General features: G+C 52.8%; 1 protein-coding gene across 1 annotated transcript in view; it reads left to right on the top strand.

The window, feature by feature from the left end:
- The first annotated feature begins 10,570 nt into the window (after positions 1-10,570).
- The window catches only part of LOC137357374 (acetylcholine receptor subunit beta-like), a 21,230-nt gene continuing 8,082 nt past the window's right edge, over positions 10,571-23,718 (top strand). Inside the window, 7 exon segments of the mRNA XM_068023657.1 lie at positions 10,571-10,692; positions 13,848-13,987; positions 19,913-19,957; positions 20,352-20,461; positions 21,766-21,874; positions 22,835-22,985; positions 23,223-23,414. Of these exon segments, the coding sequence (XP_067879758.1) occupies positions 10,638-10,692; positions 13,848-13,987; positions 19,913-19,957; positions 20,352-20,461; positions 21,766-21,874; positions 22,835-22,985; positions 23,223-23,414 (802 nt within the window). The 5' untranslated portion in view covers positions 10,571-10,637.

Genomic DNA, 23,718 nt, shown 5'->3' with positions numbered 1-23,718 from the left:
CCCACCCCCCACCCTTCGCCCGACTTCATCTGACCGCCCCGAGTGAGATGGCGCGCGGCTCCGACTGAGGGGAGGGGGCGATGGTGGCCCCCAATCCCCACCCCCAATCCCCACCCCCAATCCCCACCCCCAATCCCCACCCCCAATCCCCACCCCCTCACGTTGGAGGAATTCCTGTCCTCCACAGTCCTCACCCATTGGCCCACACGCATGTGCACTTCCCAGTAGAGTTCACAAGCCAGCAAGTGGCACCCTGACCAAGGGGTACTGAGGCCAACAACAGTATGTCAGCGCTGAGGCCTATCTGCCCGGGGTGGAGTCTGGGGCCTCGCATTCACCTACAGAGCCACCGGGAGGGCTATTGACATGTCTCCCGACAGATTATGGTGCTAAGTGTGGGCAGGATTGGCCAGGTCAAACCCCTGATATCCTTATAGTGTTGGAACCTGGGACCAAGAATTCATGAAGTGAATAATTACTAAACAAACTCTGCATCTGTAACTGTTTAATTTCCAGGTGACAATAACAAGTTCTTTATCGATTCAATGTCTGGCATTACATTTCTGTTCCTCACCGCCTTTGCACAGTGAGAGGGATCGTCCTGGGAGTGTTTGATGGGGACAGTGTAGAGGGAGCTTTACTCTGTATCTAAACCCCGTGCTGTACCTGTCCTGGAGTGTTTGATGGGGACAGTGTAGAGGGAGCTTTACTCTGTATCTAACCCCGTGCTGTACCTGCCCTGAGAGTGTTTGATGGGGACAGTGTAGAGGGAGCTTTACTCTGTATCTAAACCCCATGCTGTACCTGCCCTGAGAGTGTTTGATGTGGACAGTGCAGAGGGAGCTTTACTCTGTATCTAACCCCCGTACTGTACCTGTCCTGGGAGTGTTTGATGGGGACAGTGTAGAGGGAGCTTTACTCTGTATCTAAACCCCATGCTGTACCTGCCCTGAGAGTGTTTGATGTGGACAGTGCAGAGGGAGCTTTACTCTGTATCTAAACCCCATGCTGTACCTGTCCTGGGAGTGTTTGATGTGGACAGTGTAGAGGGAGCTTTACTCTGTATCTAACCCCCGTGCTGTACCTGTCCTGGGAGTGTTTGATGGGGGACAGTGGGTGCTGGAAATGAAAGGTGTCACATTCCCTGGCACTGACTCCATTCACCCCATCAGCGTAAGATTCACAAAAATACAAGACATCCTTTTATCTGTATCTTTTGTCTGTAACTGGAGATGACATTATGCTTTTCTCGTTTTCACAGGCTTTCAGTTGGTGGACAGGTCCTACAAATGGTGGCAGGGTGTGAGATGATTCTCTGGGTACAAGCAGTGCAATTGGTTAATCATTAATTGGGGAATGTTCAACCGATTGGGCACGTTAAAGTGAAAAATGCAAATATAGACAGTTTAGTACCTTGCAGCATCACGAGATAGGACTACTGCATTATTAGTGCTGTAAATTTGACCAAGGCGGATTTATCGTCGATTTCCCAGCACTGACTGTGTGTGTATAACAGGACTGAGTGTCCCTGCACTGACTGTGTGTGTATAACAGGACTGTGTATCCCAGCACTGACTGTGTGTGTATAACAGGACTGAGTGTCCCAGCACTGACTGTGTGTGTATAACAGGACTGAGTGTCCCAGCACTGACCGTGTGTGTATAACAGGACTGAGTGTCCCAGCACTGACTGTGTGTAAATGACAGGACTGTGTGTCCCAGCACTGACTGTGTGTAAATGACAGGACTGAGTGTCCCAGCACTGACTGTGTGTGTATAACAGGACTGAGTGTCCCAGCACTGACTGTGTGTAAATGACAGGACTGAGTGTCCCAGCACTGACTGTGTGTGTATAACAGGACTGAGTGTCCCAGCACTGACTGTGTGTGTATAACAGGACTGAGTGTCCCAGCACTGACTGTGTGTGTATAACAGGACTGAGAGTCCCAGCCCTGACTGTGTGTGTATAACAGGACTGAGTGTCCCAGCACTGACTGTGTGTATAACAGGACTGAGTGTCCCAGCACTGACTGTGTGTATAACAGGACTGAGTGTCCCAGCACTGACTGTGTGTGTATATAACAGGACTGAGTGTCCCAGCACTGACTGTGTGTGTATAACAGGACTGAGTGTCCCAGCACTGACTGTGTGTATAACAGGACTGAGTGTCCCAGCACTGACTGTGTGTGTATATAACAGGACTGAGTGTCCCAGCACTGACTGTGTGTGTATAACAGGACTGAGTGTCCCAGCACTGACTGTGTGTGTATAACAGGACTGAGTGTCCCAGCACTGACTGTGTGTATAACAGGACTGAGTGTCCCAGCACTGACTGTGTGTGTATATAACAGGACTGTGTGTCCCAGCACTGACTGTGTGTGTATATAACAGGACTGAGTGTCCCAGCACTGACTGTGTGTGTATAACAGGACTGAGTGTCCCAGCACTGACTGTGTGTGTATAACAGGACTGAGTGTCCCAGCACTGACTGTGTGTGTATAACAGGACTGAGTGTCCCAGCACTGACTGTGTGTGTATAACAGGACTGTGTGTCCCAGCACTGACTGTGTGTGTATAACAGGACTGAGTGTCCCAGCACTGACTGTGTGTGTATAACAGGACTGTGTGTCCCAGCACTGACTGTGTGTGTATAACAGGACTGAGTGTCCCAGCACTGACTGTGTGTGTATAACAGGACTGAGTGTCCCTGCACTGACTGTGTGTGTATATAACAGGACTGAGTGTCCCAGCACTGACTGTGTGTGTATAACAGGACTGAGTGTCCCAGCACTGACTGTGTGTGTATAACAGGACTGAGTGTCCCAGCACTGACTGTGTGTATAACAGGACTGAGTGTCCCAGCACTGACTGTGTGTGTATATAACAGGACTGAGTGTCCCTGCACTGACTGTGTGTGTATAACAGGACTGAGTGTCCCTGCACTGACTGTGTGTGTATAACAGGACTGAGTGTCCCAGCACTGACTGTGTGTGTATAACAGGACTGAGTGTCCCAGCACTGACTGTGTGTGTATAACAGGACTGAGTGTCCCAGCACTGACTGTGTGTGTATAACAGGACTGAGTGTCCCAGCACTGACTGTGTGTGTATAACAGGACTGAGTGTCCCAGCACTGACTGTGTGTGTATAACAGGACTGAGTGTCCCAGCACTGACTGTGTGTTTATAACAGGACTGAGTGTCCCAGCACTGACTGTGTGTGTATAACAGGACTGAGTGTCCCAGCACTGACTGTGTGTGTATAACAGGACTGAGTGTCCCAGCACTGACTGTGTGTGTATAACAGGACTGAGTGTCCCAGCACTGACTGTGTGTGTATAACAGGACTGAGTGTCCCAGCACTGACTGTGTGTGTATAACAGGACTGAGTGTCCCAGCACTGACTGTGTGTGTATAACAGGACTGAGTGTCCCAGCACTGACTGTGTGTGTATAACAGGACTGAGTGTCCCAGCACTGACTGTGTGTAAATGACAGGACTGTGTGTCCCAGCACTGACTGTGTGTAAATGACAGGACTGAGTGTCCCAGCACTGACTGTGTGTGTATAACAGGACTGAGTGTCCCAGCACTGACTGTGTGTAAATGACAGGACTGAGTGTCCCAGCACTGACTGTGTGTGTATAACAGGACTGAGTGTCCCAGCACTGACTGTGTGTGTATAACAGGACTGAGTGTCCCAGCACTGACTGTGTGTGTATAACAGGACTGAGTGTCCCAGCCCTGACTGTGTGTTTATAACAGGACTGAGTGTCCCAGCACTGACTGTGTGTGTATAACAGGACTGAGTGTCCCAGCACTGACTGTGTGTAAATGACAGGACTGAGTGTCCCAGCACTGACTGTGTGTGTATAACAGTACTGAGTGTCCCAGCACTGACTGTGTGTGTATAACAGGACTGAGTGTCCCAGCACTGACTGTGTGTTTATAACAGGACTGAGTGTCCCAGCACTGACTGTGTGTTTATAACAGGACTGAGTGTCCCAGCACTGATTGTGTGTGTCTAACAGGACTGAGTGTCCCAGCACTGACTGTGTGTGTATAACAGGACTGAGTGTCCCAGCACTGACTGTGTGTGTATAACAGGACTGAGTGTCCCAGCACTGACTGTGTGTGTATAACAGGACTGAGTGTCCCAGCACTGACTGTGTGTGTATAACAGGACTGAGTGTCCCAGCACTGACTGTGTGTGTATAACAGGACTGAGTGTCCCAGCACTGACTGTGTGTGTATAACAGGACTGAGTGTCCCAGCACTGACTGTGTGTGTATAACAGGACTGAGTGTCCCAGCACTGACTGTGTGTGTATAACAGGACTGAGTGTCCCAGCACTGACTGTGTGTGTATAACAGGACTGAGTGTCCCAGCACTGACTGTGTGTGTATAACAGGACTGAGTGTCCCAGCACTGACTGTGTGTGTATAACAGGACTGAGTGTCCCAGCACTGACTGTGTGTGTATAACAGGACTGAGTGTCCCAGCACTGACTGTGTGTGTATAACAGGACTGAGTGTCCCAGCACTGACTGTGTGTGTATAACAGGACTGAGTGTCCCAGCACTGACTGTGTGTGTATAACAGGACTGAGTGTCCCAGCACTGACTGTGTGTAAATGACAGGACTGAGTGTCCCAGCACTGACTGTGTGTGTATAACAGGACTGAGTGTCCCAGCACTGACTGTGTGTGTATAACAGGACTGAGTGTCCCAGCACTGACTGTGTGTGTATAACAGGACTGAGAGTCCCAGCCCTGACTGTGTGTGTATAACAGGACTGAGTGTCCCAGCCCTGACTGTGTGTGTATAACAGGACTGAGTGTCCCAGCACTGACTGTGTGTGTATAACAGGACTGAGTGTCCCAGCACTGACTGTGTGTTTATAACAGGACTGAGTGTCCCAGCACTGACTGTGTGTGTATAACAGGACTGAGTGTCCCAGCACTGACTGTGTGTAAATGACAGGACTGAGTGTCCCAGCACTGACTGTGTGTTTATAACAGGACTGAGTGTCCCAGCACTGACTGTGTGTTTATAACAGGACTGAGTGTCCCAGCACTGACTGTGTGTGTATAACAGGACTGAGTGTCCCAGCACTGACTGTGTGTGTATAACAGGACTGAGTGTCCCAGCACTGACTGTGTGTTTATAACAGGACTGAGTGTCCCAGCACTGACTGTGTGTGTATAACAGGACTGAGTGTCCCAGCACTGACTGTGTGTGTATAACAGGACTGAGTGTCCCAGCACTGACTGTGTGTGTATAACAGGACTGAGTGTCCCAGCACTGACTGTGTGTGTATAACAGGACTGAGTGTCCCAGCACTGACTGTGTGTGTATAACAGGACTGAGTGTCCCAGCACTGACTGTGTGTGTATAACAGGACTGAGTGTCCCAGCACTGACTGTGTGTGTATAACAGGACTGAGTGTCCCAGCACTGACTGTGTGTGTATAACAGGACTGAGTGTCCCAGCACTGACTGTGTGTGTATAACAGGACTGAGTGTCCCAGCACTGACTGTGTGTGTATAACAGGACTGAGTGTCCCAGCACTGACTGTGTGTGTATAACAGGACTGAGTGTCCCAGCACTGACTGTGTGTTTATAACAGGACTGAGTGTCCCAGCACTGACTGTGTGTGTATAACAGGACTGAGTGTCCCAGCACTGACTGTGTGTAAATGACAGGACTGAGTGTCCCAGCACTGACTGTGTGTGTATAACAGGACTGAGTGTCCCAGCACTGACTGTGTGTGTATAACAGGACTGAGTGTCCCAGCACTGACTGAGTGTGTATAACAGGACTGAGTGTCCCAGCACTGACTGTGTGTGTATATAACAGGACTGAGTGTCCCAGCACTGACTGTGTGTGTATAACAGGACTGAGTGTCCCAGCACTGACTGTGTGTAAATGACAGGACTGAGTGTCCCAGCACTGACTGTGTGTGTATAACAGGACTGAGTGTCCCAGCACTGACTGTGTGTGTATAACAGGACTGAGTGTCCCAGCACTGACTGTGTGTGTATAACAGGACTGAGAGTCCCAGCCCTGACTGTGTGTGTATAACAGGACTGAGTGTCCCAGCCCTGACTGTGTGTGTATAACAGGACTGAGTGTCCCAGCATTGACTGTGTGTTTATAACAGGACTGAGTGTCCCAGCACTGACTGTGTGTGTGTATAACAGGACTGAGTGTCCCAGCACTGACTGTGTGTGTATAACAGGACTGTGTGTCCCAGCACTGACTGTGTGTGTATAACAGGACTGAGTGTCCCTGCACTGACCTCTTCTGATGATCTTTCCAGTACACCCTAGTTCCTTTTAAGGACAGGCATCTTTGCCCCTCACTCCAGTTTCTGCCCTGGCCCCACCCAAACCTGATGTCGGGCAGCTCCTTTCCACCCCCCTCCCCCCTTCCTGATGTATCGACATTTTAGTTTTCAGCGAGATGCCGTCCTACACATTCTGCCTTGCAACTTATTATAAGAACGAGTGGCAAATGTGTTGAGTGCGTTTCAAACTTTCTAGCTGTCTTCACACTCACCCGCAAAACTCCCCCACCACCAGCGTGTTAAATAGCAACATATATCCTTCTATTCCTTTCTCCCTCATGTGTTTATCCAGCTTCCCCTTAAAAGTATCGACACTATTCACCTCAACCACTCCCTGTGGGAGCGAGTTCCACATTCGCACCACTCTCTTGGGGAAAGGAGTTTCTCCTGAATTCCCCATTGGATTTATTAGTGACTGTCTTATATTGATGACCCCCGCCCCCCCCCCCCCCCCTAGTTCTGGTCACCCCCACAAGTGGAAACACCATCTCTACGTCTACCCTATTCAACACCTAGATTCCAGTGAAGACCTCTATTAGGGTCAGCCTTCTCTTTTCTAGTGAAAAAAGCCCCTCCCTGTTCAATTTTTACTGATCATTATAACCTCTCAGTTCTGGTATCATCTTTGCACCTTCTCCAGGGCCTCGATATCTATTTTGTAACATGGAACTCTGAACTGTGCCCAGCACACCAGGTCTGGTCTCATCAAAGATCGATACAAGTTTAACGTAACTTCTCTGCTTTTAGAAATAAACCCCAGTGTCTGTTTTGCTTTTTTTGTTTGATCAACACTGGAATCTTTGATGCCCTATTCAACAGCTTTTCTCTGCCGTTTGGAATTTCCGATTATAAGATATAATCACAAATTAATTCGAGGGGCCATATTTCAGGTGAGGGGCTAAACCAGGAGGTGGATGATCCCAGGGCAGCACCTGGGAGAAGAGCAGGGAAGTCCACCCGAAAACCTGGCCAAAAGCAGCCGACCCCTTACTATCGCCCACACCGACTGGTCATTCCGCTCACCTGCTGTTTGTGGGAGCTTGCTGTGCGTAAATTGGCAGCTGTGTTTGCCAACTAAATAGCTATTGCACTTCGAGACATTGATTCGCTGGATGTCGGGCGTTTTATTTTTGGGGAGGACGTGATAAGTTCTCCGGTGTGCCCGCCGCAGGGTGCACGCTGCTTCTGGGTCAGACGGGTGTGGGTCCAAGTCCCACTCCAGAGCGCATAATCCAGGCTGACACTCCCAGTGCAGCATTGAGGGAGTGCTGCACTGTCAGAGGTGCCGTCTTTCGGATGTGATGTTAAACTGAGGCCCACCCCCCATCTCAGGTGGATGTAAAAGGGCCTACTGCACTCTTTAACTTTGCTGTTTGTGGGAGCTTGCTGTGTGTAAATTGGCCACTGTGTTTACTACATTCCAACACTTCATATAAACAAACATACAAATTAGGAGTAGGAGTAGGCCACTCGGCCCTTCGAGCCTGCTCTGCCATTGAATGAGATCATGGCTGAGCTGATTGTAGCCGCAACTCCACATTCCCGCTTACCCCCGATAACCTTTCACCCCCTTGCTTATCAAGAATCTATCGACCTCTGCCTTCAAAATATTCAAAGACTCGGCTTCCACCGCCTTTTGAGGAAGAGAATTCCAAAGACTCACAACCCTCTGAGAGACAAAAATTTCTCCTCATCTCTGTCTTAAATGGGCGACCCCTTATTTTTAAACAGTGACCCCTAGTTCTAGATTCTCCCACAAGGGGAAACTTCCTTTCCACATCCACCCTGTCAAGACTCCTCAGGATCTGATATGTTTCAGTCAAGTCGCCTCTTACTCTTCTGAACTCCAGCGGATACAAGCCGAGCCTGTCCAATCTTTCCTTGTAAGACAACCCGCCCATTCCAGGTATTAGTCTAGTAAACCTTCTCCGAACTGCTTCCAACGCATTTACATCCTTCCTTAAATAAGGAGACCAGTACTGTACACAGTACTCCAGATGTGGTCTCACCAATGCCCTGTATAGCTGAAGCATAACCTCCCTACTTTTATATTCAATTCCCCTCATGATAAATGAGAACATTCTATTAACTTTCCTAATTATATGCTGTACTTGCATACTAACCTTTTGCGATTCATGCACGAGGACACCCAGATCCCTCTGCGTCTCAGAGCTCTGCAATCTCTCACCATTTAGATAATATGCTTCTTTTTTATTCTTCCTGCCAAAGTGGACAATTTCCCACTTTCCCACATTATACTCCATTTGCCAGGTCTTTGCCCAATCACTTAACCCATTAGGACAAAGTACTTGATTGGGTGCAAAGGACACACCGAGGATGTTATTACGACCAGGTGAGAAAGGTGTCTAGGGGTCTTTCTCCGCCTTCACCTGGTCTTATTGTAACAAGGTTTAATTTTAAACACACCGTGTTTTGAGCTCCCCCTTTGGTGAATCCTTGTTCACAGCTTTCCAATTATAAGGCAAAGAAATGAACATAAACAGGCTTTCTTAGATTTAAAGAAGAAAAGTGAAATTTTATTAAATTTAAACTTAAACTCTAACTCAGTTCATGCCTACGAATATACGCCACACGCAAAATAGAGACAGAAAATAGCAGAAGAAAAATAGTGGAGAGGTTTGATGTGATCGCTGAAGAGTGTTTTTTTTACTGTGCTTCGAGTTCACTGAAGGTAAATCTTGCTTTTCATTGGGGCCCAGTATTCTTCTTAAACCTTGTTCACTGTAGGAGACTTCTCTCTTGGGGTTCATATGCCTTCAGTGGTTTCCGAAGCTGGTGAGAGTGAGATGAGAGCAGACAGGAGAGGGGTCTGTTCCAGTTCAGGAGCAAACAGCTTTCTGAGTCGCAACATTCAAATTCAAAAAACTCCCAACAGCCAGTTAGTCACGTGCCTAAACAGGTCTGACCACGTCTGTTTGTTTATTCGGCCATCATCGCAGTTAACCGGGAATGCAAGTCTCTCCACCTTCAACGTCTGGTAATCAAAAGTCCATTGTGGATTAAACTGGAGCAGGGAGTGGCCCCTTTGATCCTTCCAAGTACTGTCTGTTACTATGCAAATGTCTTTCCAGTCAAGGGTCTGGTTTTTTTTTAAAACAAGTTCTTTCTTTACTCCAGTAACAGTTAAAAAATCAATATACATGTGGCAAAATTAATATGTCTCATTCTTGAAAGATGGGGGCCTGCATGACAGCGTATAAAAAAAAGACTTGCATTTATATAGCATCTTACACGACCACCGGACGTCTCAAAGCACTTTACAGCCAATGAAGTACTTTTTGAAGTGTAGTCACTGTTGCAGGAATTGCGGCAGCCAGTATGTGCACAGCAAGCTCCCAGAATGTGACTTTAGTCATAGAGTTATACAGCACAGAAACAGGCCCTCTGGCCCATCGTGTCTGTGCCGGCCATCAAGCACCTAACTATTCTAATCCCATTTTCCAGCAGTTGGCCCGTAGCCTTGTATGCTATGACGTTTCAAGTGCTCATCTAAATACTTCTTAAATGTTGTGAGGGTTCCTGCCTCTACCACCTCTTCAGGCAGTGCGTTCCAGATTCCAACCACGCTCTGGGTGAAATTTTTTTCCCACAAATCCCCTCTAAACCTCCTGCCCCTTATCTGGAATCTTTGACCCCTCCGCTATGAGAAAAAGTCTCTTCCTATCTAACCTATCAATGGCCCTCACAATTTTGACCAGGCAATCAGTTTTTTGTGATTCTCCCCCCCACCCCCGCTTACCCCCTCCCCACCCCCGCTCTTCTTCAAAATAGTAACATGGGATATTTTACATCCGCTCAAGCAGACAGGGGCCTCGGTTTAACGTTTCATCTGAAAGACGGCACTGCCGACAGTGCGGCACTCCCTCAGTATTGGCACTGGGAGTGTCGGCCTGGATTTTCTTTGTGCTCAAGCCCTGGAGTGGGACCTGAACCTGGAGGAGACCCGGAGGATAAAAAGTGCAGTTTGTCGACATGAAGGTGACTCCATTGTTTAGCCGCCTGGTGTTATCCCATGTGCAATCATCCCAGCCACTCACTGTCCCTTTAAAAGCCCTTCAGAGGGTCTGGAAGCCTGGGGAACAGGTGCCCGGATCCCCCAGGGAGGCCAGCGAAGCCCCGCCCATTCCTGACTGACGGGCCGCCCCTCCAATCAGCGACGCCCGCCGCCAATCCGTCGGCCAATCAGCGCGCGGCCGCGGAGGTGGGGCCCACAGAAAGTTGTTGGAAAGTTTCGGAAAGTTTGTGGAAGTTTAGCCCGGAGTCGTTGGCTCGGCATGGCAGGCGCAGGAAAGGCAGTGGTGATCCAGATCCTCATCCTAATAGGGACAGGTGAGTGTCACTCCCGGCTGGAAAATAAAAGCCCTGATATCCCGCACCGGCCCGGTTCAGGAGCTATTTAAAGTGGTAATGTCTATAAAACATAAATTCCTGAACTGTTTAATAATAAGTGTCAGCAGCTCATACGGTTATGGGTTATTTTTCTAATAATTTGTTCAGTGCTTCCAACTCCTGAATCAGGATGAGGTCAGGTTCCCAGAGCTATAAATATTTATCCTTCTGAATGAACTGTTCGGAGTTGCAGAACAGGGTGTCAGGAGGCGTGTTGGATTTCAGGACTGGGGGTAGGGAGGTTGCCGGCAACTGAGAGGAGCAAAGCTGTCTGATAGCAGGAGCACAATCTTCCCTGTACCTCAGCCTGTGGGACCTGGGGTGTATCAGAGAGTGTTACAGTGAGGGGTGTGGGATATATCAGAGAGTGTTGCAGTGAGGAATGTGGGGTATATCAGAGAGTGTTACAGTGAGGAATGTGGGGTACATCAGAGAGTGTTACAGTGAGGAATGTGGGGTATATCAGAGAGTGTTGCAGTGAGGAATGTGGGGTATATCAGAGAGTGTTACAGTGAGGAATGTGGGGTACATCAGAGAGTGTTACAGTGAGGGGTGTGGGATATATCAGAGAGTGTTACAGTGAGGAATGTGGGGTATATCAGAGAGTGTTACAGTGAGGAATGTGGGGTACATCAGAGAGTGTTACAGTGAGGAATGTGGGGTATATCAGAGAGTGTTACAGTGAGGGGTGTGGGATATATCAGAGAGTGTTACAGTGAGGAATGTGGGGTATATCAGAGAGTGTTGCAGTGAGGAATGTGGGGTATATCAGAGAGTGTTACAGTGAGGGGTGTGGGGTATATCAGAGAGTGTTGCAGTGAGGAATGTGGGGTATATCAGAGAGTGTTACAGTGAGGGGTGTGGGGTATATCAGAGAGTGTTACAGTGAGGAATGTGGGGTATATCAGAGAGTGTTGCAGTGAGGAATGTGGGGTATATCAGAGAGTGTTACAGTGAGGGGTGTGGGATATATCAGAGAGTGTTACAGTGAGGAATGTGGGGTATATCAGAGAGTGTTGCAGTGAGGAATGTGGGATATATCAGAGAGTGTTACAGTGAGGGGTGTGGGATATATCAGAGAGTGTTACAGTGAGGGGTGTGGGGTATATCAGAGAGTGTTACAGTGAGGAATGTGGGGTATATCAGAGAGTGTTACAGTGAGGGGTGTGGGGTATATCAGAGAGTGTTACAGTGAGGGGTGTGGGGTATATCAGAGAGTGTTACAGTGAGGAATGTGGGGTATATCAGAGAGTGTTACAGTGAGGGGTGTGGGATATATCAGAGAGTGTTGCAGTGAGGAATGTGGGGTATATCAGAGAGTGTTACAGTGAGGGGTGTGGGATATATCAGAGAGTGTTACAGTGAGGAATGTGGGGTATATCAGAGAGTGTTGCAGTGAGGAATGTGGGGTATATCAGAGAGTGTTACAGTGAGGGGTGTGGGATATATCAGAGAGTGTTACAGTGAGGGGTGTGGGGTATATCAGAGAGTGTTACAGTGAGGAATGTGGGGTATATCAGAGAGTGTTACAGTGAGGGGTGTGGGATATATCAGAGAGTGTTACAGTGAGGAATGTGGGGTATATCAGAGAGTGTTGCAGTGAGGAATGTGGGGTATATCAGAGAGTGTTACAGTGAGGAATGTGGGGTATATCAGAGAGTGTTACAGTGAGGGGTGTGGGATATATCAGAGAGTGTTACAGTGAGGAATGTGGGGTATATCAGAGAGTGTTACAGTGAGGGGTGTGGGATATATCAGAGAGTGTTACAGTGAGGAATGTGGGGTATATCAGAGAGTGTTGCAGTGAGGAATGTGGGGTATATCAGAGAGTGTTACAGTGAGGAATGTGGGGTATATCAGAGAGTGTTGCAGTGAGGAATGTGGGGTATATCAGAGAGTGTTACAGTGAGGGGTGTGGGGTATATCAGAGAGTGTTGCAGTGAGGAATGTGGGGTATATCAGAGAGTGTTACAGTGAGGGGTGTGGGGTATATCAGAGAGTGTTACAGTGAGGAATGTGGGGTATATCAGAGAGTGTTGCAGTGAGGAATGTGGGGTATATCTGAGAGTGTTACAGTGATGGGTGTGGGATATATCAGAGAGTGTTGCAGTGAGGAATGTGGGGTATATCAGAGAGTGTTACAGTGATGGGTGTGGGATATATCAGAGAGTGTTACAGTGAGGGGTGTGGGGTATATCAGTGTGTTACAGTGAGGGGTGTGGGGTATATCAGAGAGTGTTGCAGTGAGGAATGTGGGGTGTATCAGAGAGTTACAGTGAGGGGTGTGGGTGAATCGAAGAAACGCCAAGGAAAATTTGAATAAAGGGTTAATTTCTTGGTTGAATTTGGCGAGGTTGGTTGAAGAACACAGCGCGTATAGAGAGCAGCAGGTGGCTGGGATCAGACTGTCTCGACAATGTGTCGCCTCCCTGGTCTGATCCACACTCGAATGCAGCCTGTTCTATTAATAACTGGGGGTATGAGACAACAGAAAGGAGACATAATAGTGGGGGCTTTTTATTAAGGGTAAGCTGGTGGCTAATAGGATAACCTGAAGAAAAAGGCCCCACTATTAATGTTTCACTCAGAAGCATTTGATACAACACTGTGAATGAGGACAGGCCTCGGAGGTAAATTGGCCTTTCACGCCCCGTATGTACCTTTTGGGAATGATTGGCTGGTGGTGAAAGTGGCCAACCGTGACGCCTTCCTGGGTCGAAAAGTCTGGGAAATTTCCAAGGGGTCCTGCTTCCGATCACAACCCACGCCCCTATTTGGGAAAAGGCATGTGTCGGCGTCCACTGGAGAACAGGATGGGGGTTGCATGTGCCGCCCACTGCAGTCGAATAGCTGGCTCCGTCTCCTGAAGAACGCCGAACACTTGGGTGAGGTAGCAGAGGGGCCTTGCCTTTTGATGCGACGGGCACCTCACGCGAGGCAGCACCTTCTGGAGGGGGGGGGGGGGGCGCAGGGGAAGGGCTGAGTGGGGGCAAGCTTTCAATTGAAAAGCTGAAATCTTTCACTCCCTCCCGGGAATGCACGAGTCATCGATCTTTGAATTATCTGCTCTGTGTCTTTTTGAACTTTGACCCCAGGCGTGGGAGCCTCTGAGACAGAAAAGAAACTCCTGATCAAGCTTTTCAAAACCTACAATGCAAACGTGCGGCCTGCGCAGACCGCTGATGAGAAGGTGACGGTGAGAGTGGGGATGACCCTTTCGCAGTTGATCAGCCTGGTAAGTCTCTGGATCGGAGGAACAGGAGGAGGCCATTCAGCCCCTCCACCCTGCCCCCTGCCATTCAATTAGATCCCGGCTGATCTGCTCCTCAGTTCCATTTACCCTCCCCTCGCTCAGTTCCATATTCCTAATATCTTTACCCAATAAAAATCGATCGATCTCCTTTGAGAGCTTTAGTTAAGCTCCGCCCCCGCCAGCTCAATAGCTTTTTTGGGGGGAGAGAGTTCCAGATTCCCACGCCCCCTTTGTGTGAAGAAGTGCTTTCTGACATCACCCCTGAACGGCCTGGATTTAATTTTAAGGTTCTGCCCCCTTGTTCTGGACTCCTCCTCCCCATCCCCCCCATCTCCTCCCTCCTCTTCCGCCCACCCCCCCCCCTCCCCCCCCACACCCCCGAAACGCTGGTACCCACAGGCTCCAGTTTCACAATAGAACCCAGAGAGGACTCCTCTGCCATCGATCCTGGGGCTGGGATCGTGACGGAGGCGGGACCAGCTGGCGCGGCCGGGACGTCCGCCCCACAGTGTGTGGTGGATGTGTCGGCCGCTGGCGGTGACCACCCGGAGGAGGATGGGGACTCGGTGGGGGGCACGGGGGACGACCTTGATTCCATCGCCAGTGAGGTGGTGGAGTCCCTCGTGCCTCCCACCGAGTCTCCTCTCATCCCCACGGCGGAACTCCGGGATTTCCTCGCGGCTTGCAGGGGTTGCCGCAATAAAGTTCAGCTGGCCCTCGGCCGTTGGTCAAGTCTGGCGCTGATCATACAGTCCGTCCGTGCTGCCCTGAAGAAAGCGGGCAAGGGTGTGGGCGTGAAACTGGTTGAGTGGCACCGATTTAATGCGTTCCTCAATGGGTTGCTGGGGGAGTGGAGGGCCAGGTGCACTTCCACTCCCTCCTCACAGTGAGGTGTTGGTGACGGGTTTTAAGTACCTTTGACATGAAGATAACCATAGCCAGCCTCAACATCAACGGCAGCAGAGGGGCTCACCGCAGATTTCACAATCTCTCAGTACTCAGGGATGGGAGATACGCGGTGAGCTTTCTGCAGGAAACCCACACCGTTCCGGGAGACGAAGCCACCTGGCTCCTTGAGTGGCAGGGTGAGGTCTACATGAGTCACCTCACCCCTATTTCTAGTGGGGTGGCTATCTTGTTGGCCCCAACTTTTCAGCCGGAGATCTTGGGGGTCAAGGAGCTAGTGCCGGGCTGCTTGCTCCACCTCGCCGTTCGCCTGGGTAGCGTGCCGCTCCACTTTGTGAACGTGTACGCGCCCAGGCCCGGCGCGTTGCAAGTGCACTTCTTTGAAGAAGTGTCCGCTCTCTTGAGCTCCATCGATAGCGGCGAGTGCATCATCCTCGAGGGGGATTTCAACTGTACCCTCGAGGTGAGGATCGCTCCGGTCCCCAGCGAGGCCAAGCGTCGGTGGAGAAGTTGAGGGGACTGATCAGCTCCCTTAACTTGGTGGACGTTTGGCGGAATCTCCATCCCGACTCCAGCGCCTTCACGTGGAGGTCTGGAGGAGGAGGGTCCCGAATCGACCGCCTCTACATTTCGCAGGCGTACGTCTCCCGTGTCTCGGCGGCCTCCATGTGGCTGGTGCCGTGCTCCGACCACCACCTGGTGTGGGCGGAGTTCACTCCGCTCCGCACGCGGGCGGGGTCCGCGTACTGGCACTTTAACAATCGGCTGCTGGAGGACGAGCGATTTCGGGACTCGTTCTGTCGATTCTGGGCCGACTGGAGAAGGAAGCAGGGGGGCTTCCCCTCCTTGAGGCTATGGTGGGATGTGGGCAAGACTCACATCCGCGTCTTCTGTCTGGAGTACGCGAAGGGGTCGACCAAGAGGTGGGAAGCTGAGATCGGGCGCCTTGAGAGGGAGGTGCTCGACTTGGAGTCCCACCTCGGTTATGCCGTCGCGGACCCGGCCCTGTGGCAGGCGTACAAAGAGAAGAAGGGCGCGCTGAGGGACCTGCAGCTCATAGGGTCCCGAGGCGCGTACGTGAGGTCGCGGATCCAGATCCTGGAAGATTTGGACCGCGCCTCACCCTTCTTCTACTCGCTGGAAAAATGGCGGGGGGTCCATCAGCAGCTCGTTGAGCTGCTGGCCGACGACGGATCCTCCATCACGGATCCGGAGGGAATGGGCCTCCTGGTCCGGACTTATTACAGTGCGTTGTTCTCTCCGGATCCGTCCAGTGAGGACGCGCACAGAGTTTTGTGGGAGGACCTGCCGCAGGTCAGCCCGGAGGGCGCCGAAGGATTGGATGGAACGTCCTGGGGGAAAGCCTGGCGACCGGGGAGATGCCCCTCTCGTGGCGCAGGGCGGTCATCGTCCTGCTGCCGAAGAGGGGCGATCTCCGCCTGCTTAAAAACTGGTGTCCGGTCTCCCTCCTCAGCACGGATTATAAGATCTTTGCCCGGGCTATGTCTACCCGCCTGGGCTCTGTGCTGGCCCACATGATCCACCCCGACCAGTCCTACACGGTCCCGGGCCGGTCCATCCAGGACAACATCCACCTGGTCCGGGACCTGATCCATCTTTCCCAGAGGACTGGTCAGTCGGTCGCCTTTCTCTCCCTCGATCAGGAGAAGGCGTTCGACAGGGTGGATCACGATTACCTTTTCGGGACTCTGCGCACTTTCGGATTCGGACTGCATTTCGCGGCCCGGGTCTGACTTTTATACGCCGCCGCAGAGTGTCTAGTCAAAGTTAACGGGTCTTGACGGCGCCCCTTCGCTTTGGGAGAGGAGTGCGTCGGGGATGCCCCATGTCCGGCCAATTGTATACCATCTGCGTGGAGCCCTTCCTGTGCCTGCTTCGCAGGAGGTTGACGGGATTGGCTCTGCGCGAGCCGGCCATGCGGGTCGTCTTCTCGGCTTACGCCGACGACGTGCTCCTCGCAACCACAGATCCCGTTGACTTGCGGAGGATGCGCGACTGCCAGCAGACCTTTTCTGCCGCGTCCTCCGCGAGGATCAATAGGGAGAAATGTTCCGGACTCCTGGTTGGTCAGTGGCGGGTGGACTCCCTGCCGGAGGAGATGACACCTTTTGCGTGGAGCACCACGCACCTCCTCTATCTGGGAGTCCAACTCAGCCCTGCTGAGGAAGCCTGGCCGGCAAACTGGCAGGAGTTGGAGGCGAAAGTCACCGCTCGGCTGGGGCGCTGGACAGGACTGCTCCGAGTGCTTTCCTACAGGGGCCGAGCACTGGTCATAAACCAACTGGTGGCCTCCATGTTGTGGTACCGGTTGGTCACTTTGGCCCCGCCCCCTGCATTTGCCACCAAGATCCAGAAGAAACTCGTCTCTGCCGCGGTCCTGAGTCTCCCGATTGAGGAGGGCGGCCAGTTGCTGGTGTGCGTCCGCACCCAGGCTGCGACTCTCCGCCTTTGGACCCTGCAGAGATACCTATATGTCGAGCATCCTCCCAGATGGTGTGCGCTGGCGACATTTTTTCCGCCAGTGTCACTGCCTTCAAGACGACACGCAGCTCCCGGTGGAGTCCGTTAGCCGTGCCTCTCTGAGGGAGTTGCCTGTCTTTTACCGGGATCTATTCCGAGTCTGGAACATGGTCGCCTCCAGTCAGGGCGCTCCCCCGCCGGCGGAGGAGAGCGCCTCGGCTGTCCGGGCGGCCGACTCCGGGGACGGTCCGGCGGGCGGAGGAGTAGCCGAAACCCCCGGGACGCCCCTCACTGCGGGTGGCGAGTGCGGAGTGATCCCGGCCGAGCTGACTCCCGCTCGGCTGGAACTACTCATCGGACCCAGGTCCCGAAACCCTCCTCAGGAGCCGGTCCCGTGCAACCCGAGCCGCCTCTCGGAAATGCCCTCCGTGCCATTCCAATCGGCGCGGAGGGGTTTCCTGTACGGGCTGCTCCTGCACACTCTCCACTTCCTCGCCCTCGTCAGCCGGCCGGACACGCCCTGGCGGTCCGCGTTGCCATCTGGCGGCGAGGGGAAACCCGATGGAGGTCTCTCTACGCGGGAGTCTTCCCCCTTTACACCGGGGACCTGGGTGGAGGGTGCTGCACAGAGCAGTCCGTGCAATAGACTTTTAAGTAGGTTCACGGACTCCCAGGCCGCCTGTACTTTCTGCGGCCTGGACAAGTCCATGTTTCACATATATATGGAGTGTGCGAGGTTGCAGCCCCTATTTGAGTATCTGAAGGGCTGCTCCTCAAGTTTTGGCTGGACTTCAGCCCCACGTTCCTGATCTTTGGGCACCCGGTGCGGAGGGGCGTGGGCCGGGAGGGGGATCTCCTCGTCGGTCGGCCCCTGGGCCTGGCCAAGGTGGCAATTCACAGGTCCAGGCTGCAGGCCGCGGGAGGGTCCGTCCTCCCTGATTGCCTGCCCCTCTTTCGTGGTTACGTTCGTGCCCGGGTGTCCCTGGAGAGGGAGCATACGATGTCCGCCGGTACACTTGAGGCCTTCCGCGACCGGTGGGCACCGCAGGGACTGGAGTGCATCATCAATGCACTCAATGCTGTTTTAATTTGAGTTTTTGTTTTATTTAGCTGATTTTAATAAAGTTATTTTAAAATCTACATAAAGGGGGTCTGGGGTATAAAGGCCACCTTATTTAAAAAAAGAAAAAAATAACGGGGTTAGATACAGAGGAAAGCTCGGCCTTAGCTGGGAAGCGATCATCTTACAAGCTGGGAAAGTGGTGTGGCGATGCCCCTGCAGTCGAATAGCCGGCTGGCACTGGACTGGGTACTCCCCTTCCCCCACCCCCCCAGGGAGAACTGGCGGTTGAGTAACGGGTCACGGGGAATGAGCGAGCGGGGGTTGCCGTGGGGGATGGGGAGACGGTCGGGGGGAGCAGGAAATGTTTGGTGAGACTCCCCGAATCGGGGAAATGGCACTTTCGAAGGTTGAGAGGAAGTCGGATTCCTACTGGTGCTGTGGGAATGCCGGATCTTCGCGATATCCGGCGCCAAAGACTCCGAGGGCTCCGTCTGCCAGAAGCCCAGCTGTCTCTCGGCGACAGTCCCTGTCTGCCTGTGCAGGCCGCTGGCCCCATAGCTCCCAGGAGGGGTGGGCCACCCTTCGTGAACCCTGGTTTGTCGCCAGGATCAATGCCTCGCTGGCATTGTGACCCTGTCTGATTCATCCAGACCCCACCTGGTGCCAGTCAGTCACGCATTGCCAGTGGAGGTGGGGGGAGGGGAAGTAGCTGGCAGTCCTTAAGACAGCTGAAAACATGCCTCAAAACCTCCTGCGATATATAGACACTGGGCAGCTGTCAAGAGTTACAAGGCAGTAATCCGTGGATAATAATATATGCTAAGTTCCAAGGTTGTTATCTGAGACTTCGATTTGGACCAAAGCCGTGTGACTTGGGGCCGGGGAATTTGCTCGGGACCTGGTGTGCCCTGCATTGACGTAACCCTAGCCGGAAGTGGGGGGGGGAGGGGAGGGGGGGGGGGGTCCGATTGGAATGGGGCCACACTCCCTCCACCCTCTCCTGGGCGTCATGTCGTGAAACGTAGCCCTCGTGCGGTGGCCAAGAGTAAAGTCGGGGCCCGCTGCACGTAATGTAAGAGCTGGTGGGAACGCAGGAGATTTCCTGCAGTACAAGGCTGAGGCGAGGGCAATGGTGGGGCACTGCGGCGCCACCACTGGCGGGAGGGCGCAACTGCGGCGTGACCTGTTTACATAGCATTTACAGCACGCAAAAAAAAACAGGCCGCTCGGCCCATCTGGTCCATGCCGGTGGTGTTTATGCTCCACGCAGGCCTCCTCCCGCCCCCGACTTCATCTCGCCCTATCAGCACACCCTTCTATTCCTTTCACCCTCATGTGTTTATCCAGCTTCCCCTCAAGTGCTGTTCACCTCAACCCACTCCCTGTGGCAGTGAGTTCCACATTCGAAACAGGTAATTAATTCTGATGGCTGTTTGTTTTTTCTCTCCCCCAAACAGAATGAAAAGGATGAGGAAATGACCACAAACGTATACATGAACATGGTAGGTCATGACCTTTAACCCTGTCCATCACTGTATTTCCGTCCCCACTGAGTTCTGGCTATAGAGATCAGATCCCCTACCCGCCAACCCACAGTTCACAGTTTGACCATGTGTGGATCAATCGCTACATTCGATTCACTGCCCTCCGGTTTAGGGGCCACCCGAACGAGTCTTGTGGGGGGAGGGGGGATCATGTAGCCCCATTGGGGGACTTCTCTGGGAGGTGGTGTGTATAAACGTTCACCTGTAAAACCTTCCAGTTGGTGATAACTCTTGAAGCTGTTATGGGGCGGAAAAATTGATGTTAATGGTTCTTGCTCTGCGGGAGGAGGGTCGATGCTAACGTATTTTGTTTCTCCACACCCCCCCCCCCCCCCCCCCCACCTCCCCCAAGGCCTGGACGGATTATCGGCTGAGCTGGAATCCCGAGGAATACAGCGGGATCAACGTTCTTCGAATTCCCTCTTCCAAAGTGTGGCTGCCTGACATTGTCCTGCTCAACAAGTCAGTGACCTCAACCCTGTCCGTCTCCGTCTCCGACCCCGTCTCCGTCTCCTCGCGCCTGTCCCTGTGCCTGTGAGCCCTATGGTTCTGCCTCCTTCCCCAAAGGGAGACGTGAACCTTTTAAATGGTGACAAGCCATTTGACTGTGGTGGGCATCACAGCCCGACCTGATCCCGCCTCTATTTCCACGCGCGCTTTCCATCCGTGTTAAATTGAAGGGCGAGTCACTGGATGTTAACTGAGCTGATAGTTACATTAATTATTACTCCTTTCTACGCACACTCCCACCCCAGATCGGGGGCACTAAGTCCGGGTCCCTGGTATCAGTCGGTGATTCCCTGGTGACTCTCCTGGGCAGATGGTATCGATCCTGGGTGCCCTCTCTAGTGACTCACCCCACTCTTGCCCCTTTGGAGTAGGGCAAGGCAGCTGTTATCAGTGGAGTGGAGGGGGTCGTGTCCAGGGGAACAGGTCCGCCCGTAAATTAGTAATGAGTGGCGTTAAGTTGTGGCTCGATGAGCGGCTCGTCTCTGAGTCCCACTCCAGGGACTTGAGCACATAATCCAGGCTGACACTCCCAGTGCAGTACTGAGGGAGTGCTGCACTGTCAGAGGTGCCGTCTCTCTGGTGCGACGTTAAATCGAGGGCCTGTCTGCCCTCTCTGGTGGATATAAAAGATCCCATCCTGGAAAAGCGCGGGGGTTGGGGGTGGGGGGGGGAGGGGGGAGTTCTCCCCGGTGACCTGGGGCCAATATTAATCCCTCAATCCACATCACCAAAAACAGATGATCCGGTCATCATCACGTTGCCGTCTGTGGGATCTTGCTGTGCGCAAACCGGCTGCCGCGTTTCCTACGTTACAACAGTGACCGCACTTCGAGGGAAGAAAAGCCCTTCATTGGCCGTGAAGTGCTTTGGGGGCCTCCTGAGGCTGAGAAAGGCGCCATATAAATGCAAGTCTTCCTGTCAACGATGGGCCGAATGGCTGGCCAATCGGGCACTGCGGAAGTTGCCGCCATTACAGTCTTAAAGGGGGAACGTGCGCCTGAAGGATCGGGATACGGGAGTGGGAGTTGGGGGGGGTGGGGATCCCTCTTCTCCTGGCGGCAGTGTTGGATTGTACGTCGATTCCCGGCCCAGTGTTGTGACCCTCCCCCCCCCCCCCACTCCCACTGCTCTTGTTTCCCTGCGCCTATCTTGTGTTTATTTTTCCACCAATCTCCCGGCCCCAAACCCCTCCCCCATGCCTTGGTCCCTTTATCAAGAGTTATTGTTGTTTTCTCTCTCTCTCTCTCTCTCTGCAGTAATGATGGTAACTTCCACGTGGCTCTCTACGTTAACGTGCTGGTACAGCACACTGGCACTGTCAGTTGGCTTCCTCCCGCCATCTACCGCAGCTCCTGTGGCATCCGAGTAAGTCCCTGGGGCTTACCCGTAATTCCCAGAGGGTGATATCATAGTGCAGGGGGTCCCGCCCCCCGACCCCCTCCTCAGCATGGTGCGGGATCACAATCCAAGGGAGTTGAAATTTAAATTCCGTATTTATATACAAAAACAAAAGTCCGGAAGTGAAGTGATGGGTGTCCGTAAGAAGCCGTCCGATTGTTGTAAGATGGATAAACACAACTGGTTGACTTGTCCTTCAGGGAAAGCGTCCTTAGCCGGGTCGGACCGACATGTGACTGCAGTCCCACGCCAACCTGCTTGACCTCTTAATCGCCCTCCGAAGTGGCTGGGCTCGTGGCTCCCTCGCCCGCTCGGCGTCCCCTACCCCGAGCGGCCGCGCGTGGAAATGGCCGGTGTCGGGCGGGCTATTCGGCCACGTGGGGCGGGCGATTCTCTCCGCGCCTGACCTCCCGCTTCCAGGCACTCACCGACGAGGTTGGGGAGGGGTCAGAAGGGGGGGTGGGGGATGGAGGAACAGGAATCCTAGCTCAAGAGAATGGGGAAAACGAGCCGAAGTCAGCAGCGATTGCGGGGGGTGGGGGGGGGGGGGGTGGGGAATCAAAGGTTTGTCGACGAGGAAGTTGCGTCTGGGAGGTGAAACCGTCTGCCCTCTCGGGTGGGCATAAATACAGGGGCTCTGGGGGAAATGAGCTGAGGGAGCTGCACTAATTGGTTAGCTCAGTCACAGAGCAGGCACGGGCATGTTGGGCTGAATGGCCGTTTCCTGTGCAATGTGCGATTCTCTGACGCTCCGTTGAAAGGTACAGAATCGATCCAGGGTCGTCCATCGTTACCAGTGAGGTTGTTGTAGAGTGGGGGGAAGGGGTGGGGGGGAAAGGGGACAGTGGGGAACAGGCCTTGTTGGGGATGTCAATGATGGAGCCAAGTTGTCGGATCTGTGTTCTTCTTCCTCCCTCCCTGTCCCAGGTGAAGTACTTTCCGTTCGACTGGCAAAACTGTACCATGGTGTTCAAATCCTACACGTACGACACATCCGAGGTGACTCTCGAGTATGCCCTGGATGACTCGGGCAAGCGTGAGATCCGGGAGGTGATCATTGACGAAAATGCCTTTACCGGTGAGTCACCCGCTGTTGGCCAACCTGCCCATTTCCCCCCCCCCCCCTGCACCCGCTTGGGCTTTCCACAGCGGGGGTCTGTGGGCACCCTTCCTCTCCCATTGGAGGCCGAGTGGGAGCTTGCAGCCGACCCTGGGTGCCATTGTCCGGTATGACCGCAGATTGGACGAGTTGCCGACGGAGGTGCTGCCTTTTCGCCCTTTGCCTAACCCGTCCCTTGTGATCCAACTTCCGCAGAGAATGGAGAGTGGCAGATCTGCCACAAGCCGTCCCGCAAGAACACGCTGAGCCACGACCCGACCTACGAGGACATCACCTTCTACCTCATCATCCAGCGCAAGCCCCTCTTCTACATTGTAAACATCATCATCCCTTGCATCCTCATCAGTATCCTGGCCATCCTCGTCTTTTACCTCCCGCCTGACGCAGGTACGAACCTCCCACGCTCCGTTTATCGAATCGTGCGGGCCATTGGGCCCGTCGTGCAGGTGCTGGCCCTTCGCAAGAGAGCGACAACTCGCATTTTATATAGCGCCTTTTACGTTCCGAAAGCAGCTCACGGCCGAGGAAACACTTTCCGAGGCTTGGTCGCTGTCGCAGCGCAGGTAACGCGGCAGCCGGTTTGCGCACAGCAAGATCCCACAGGGGGCAACAACAACCAAGTAATTTGTTTTATTGCTGTTGATTTTAGGGCCTCGGACGCAGGGGAGAACTCCCCTGACCTCCTTCAGAA

Source organism: Heterodontus francisci, chromosome 48 (genome assembly GCF_036365525.1).
Source record: "Heterodontus francisci isolate sHetFra1 chromosome 48, sHetFra1.hap1, whole genome shotgun sequence".
Lineage (NCBI taxonomy): Eukaryota > Metazoa > Chordata > Chondrichthyes > Heterodontiformes > Heterodontidae > Heterodontus > Heterodontus francisci.
The sequence above is the reverse complement of the archived record's forward strand: the minus strand, read 5'-3'. Positions and strand labels throughout refer to the sequence as shown.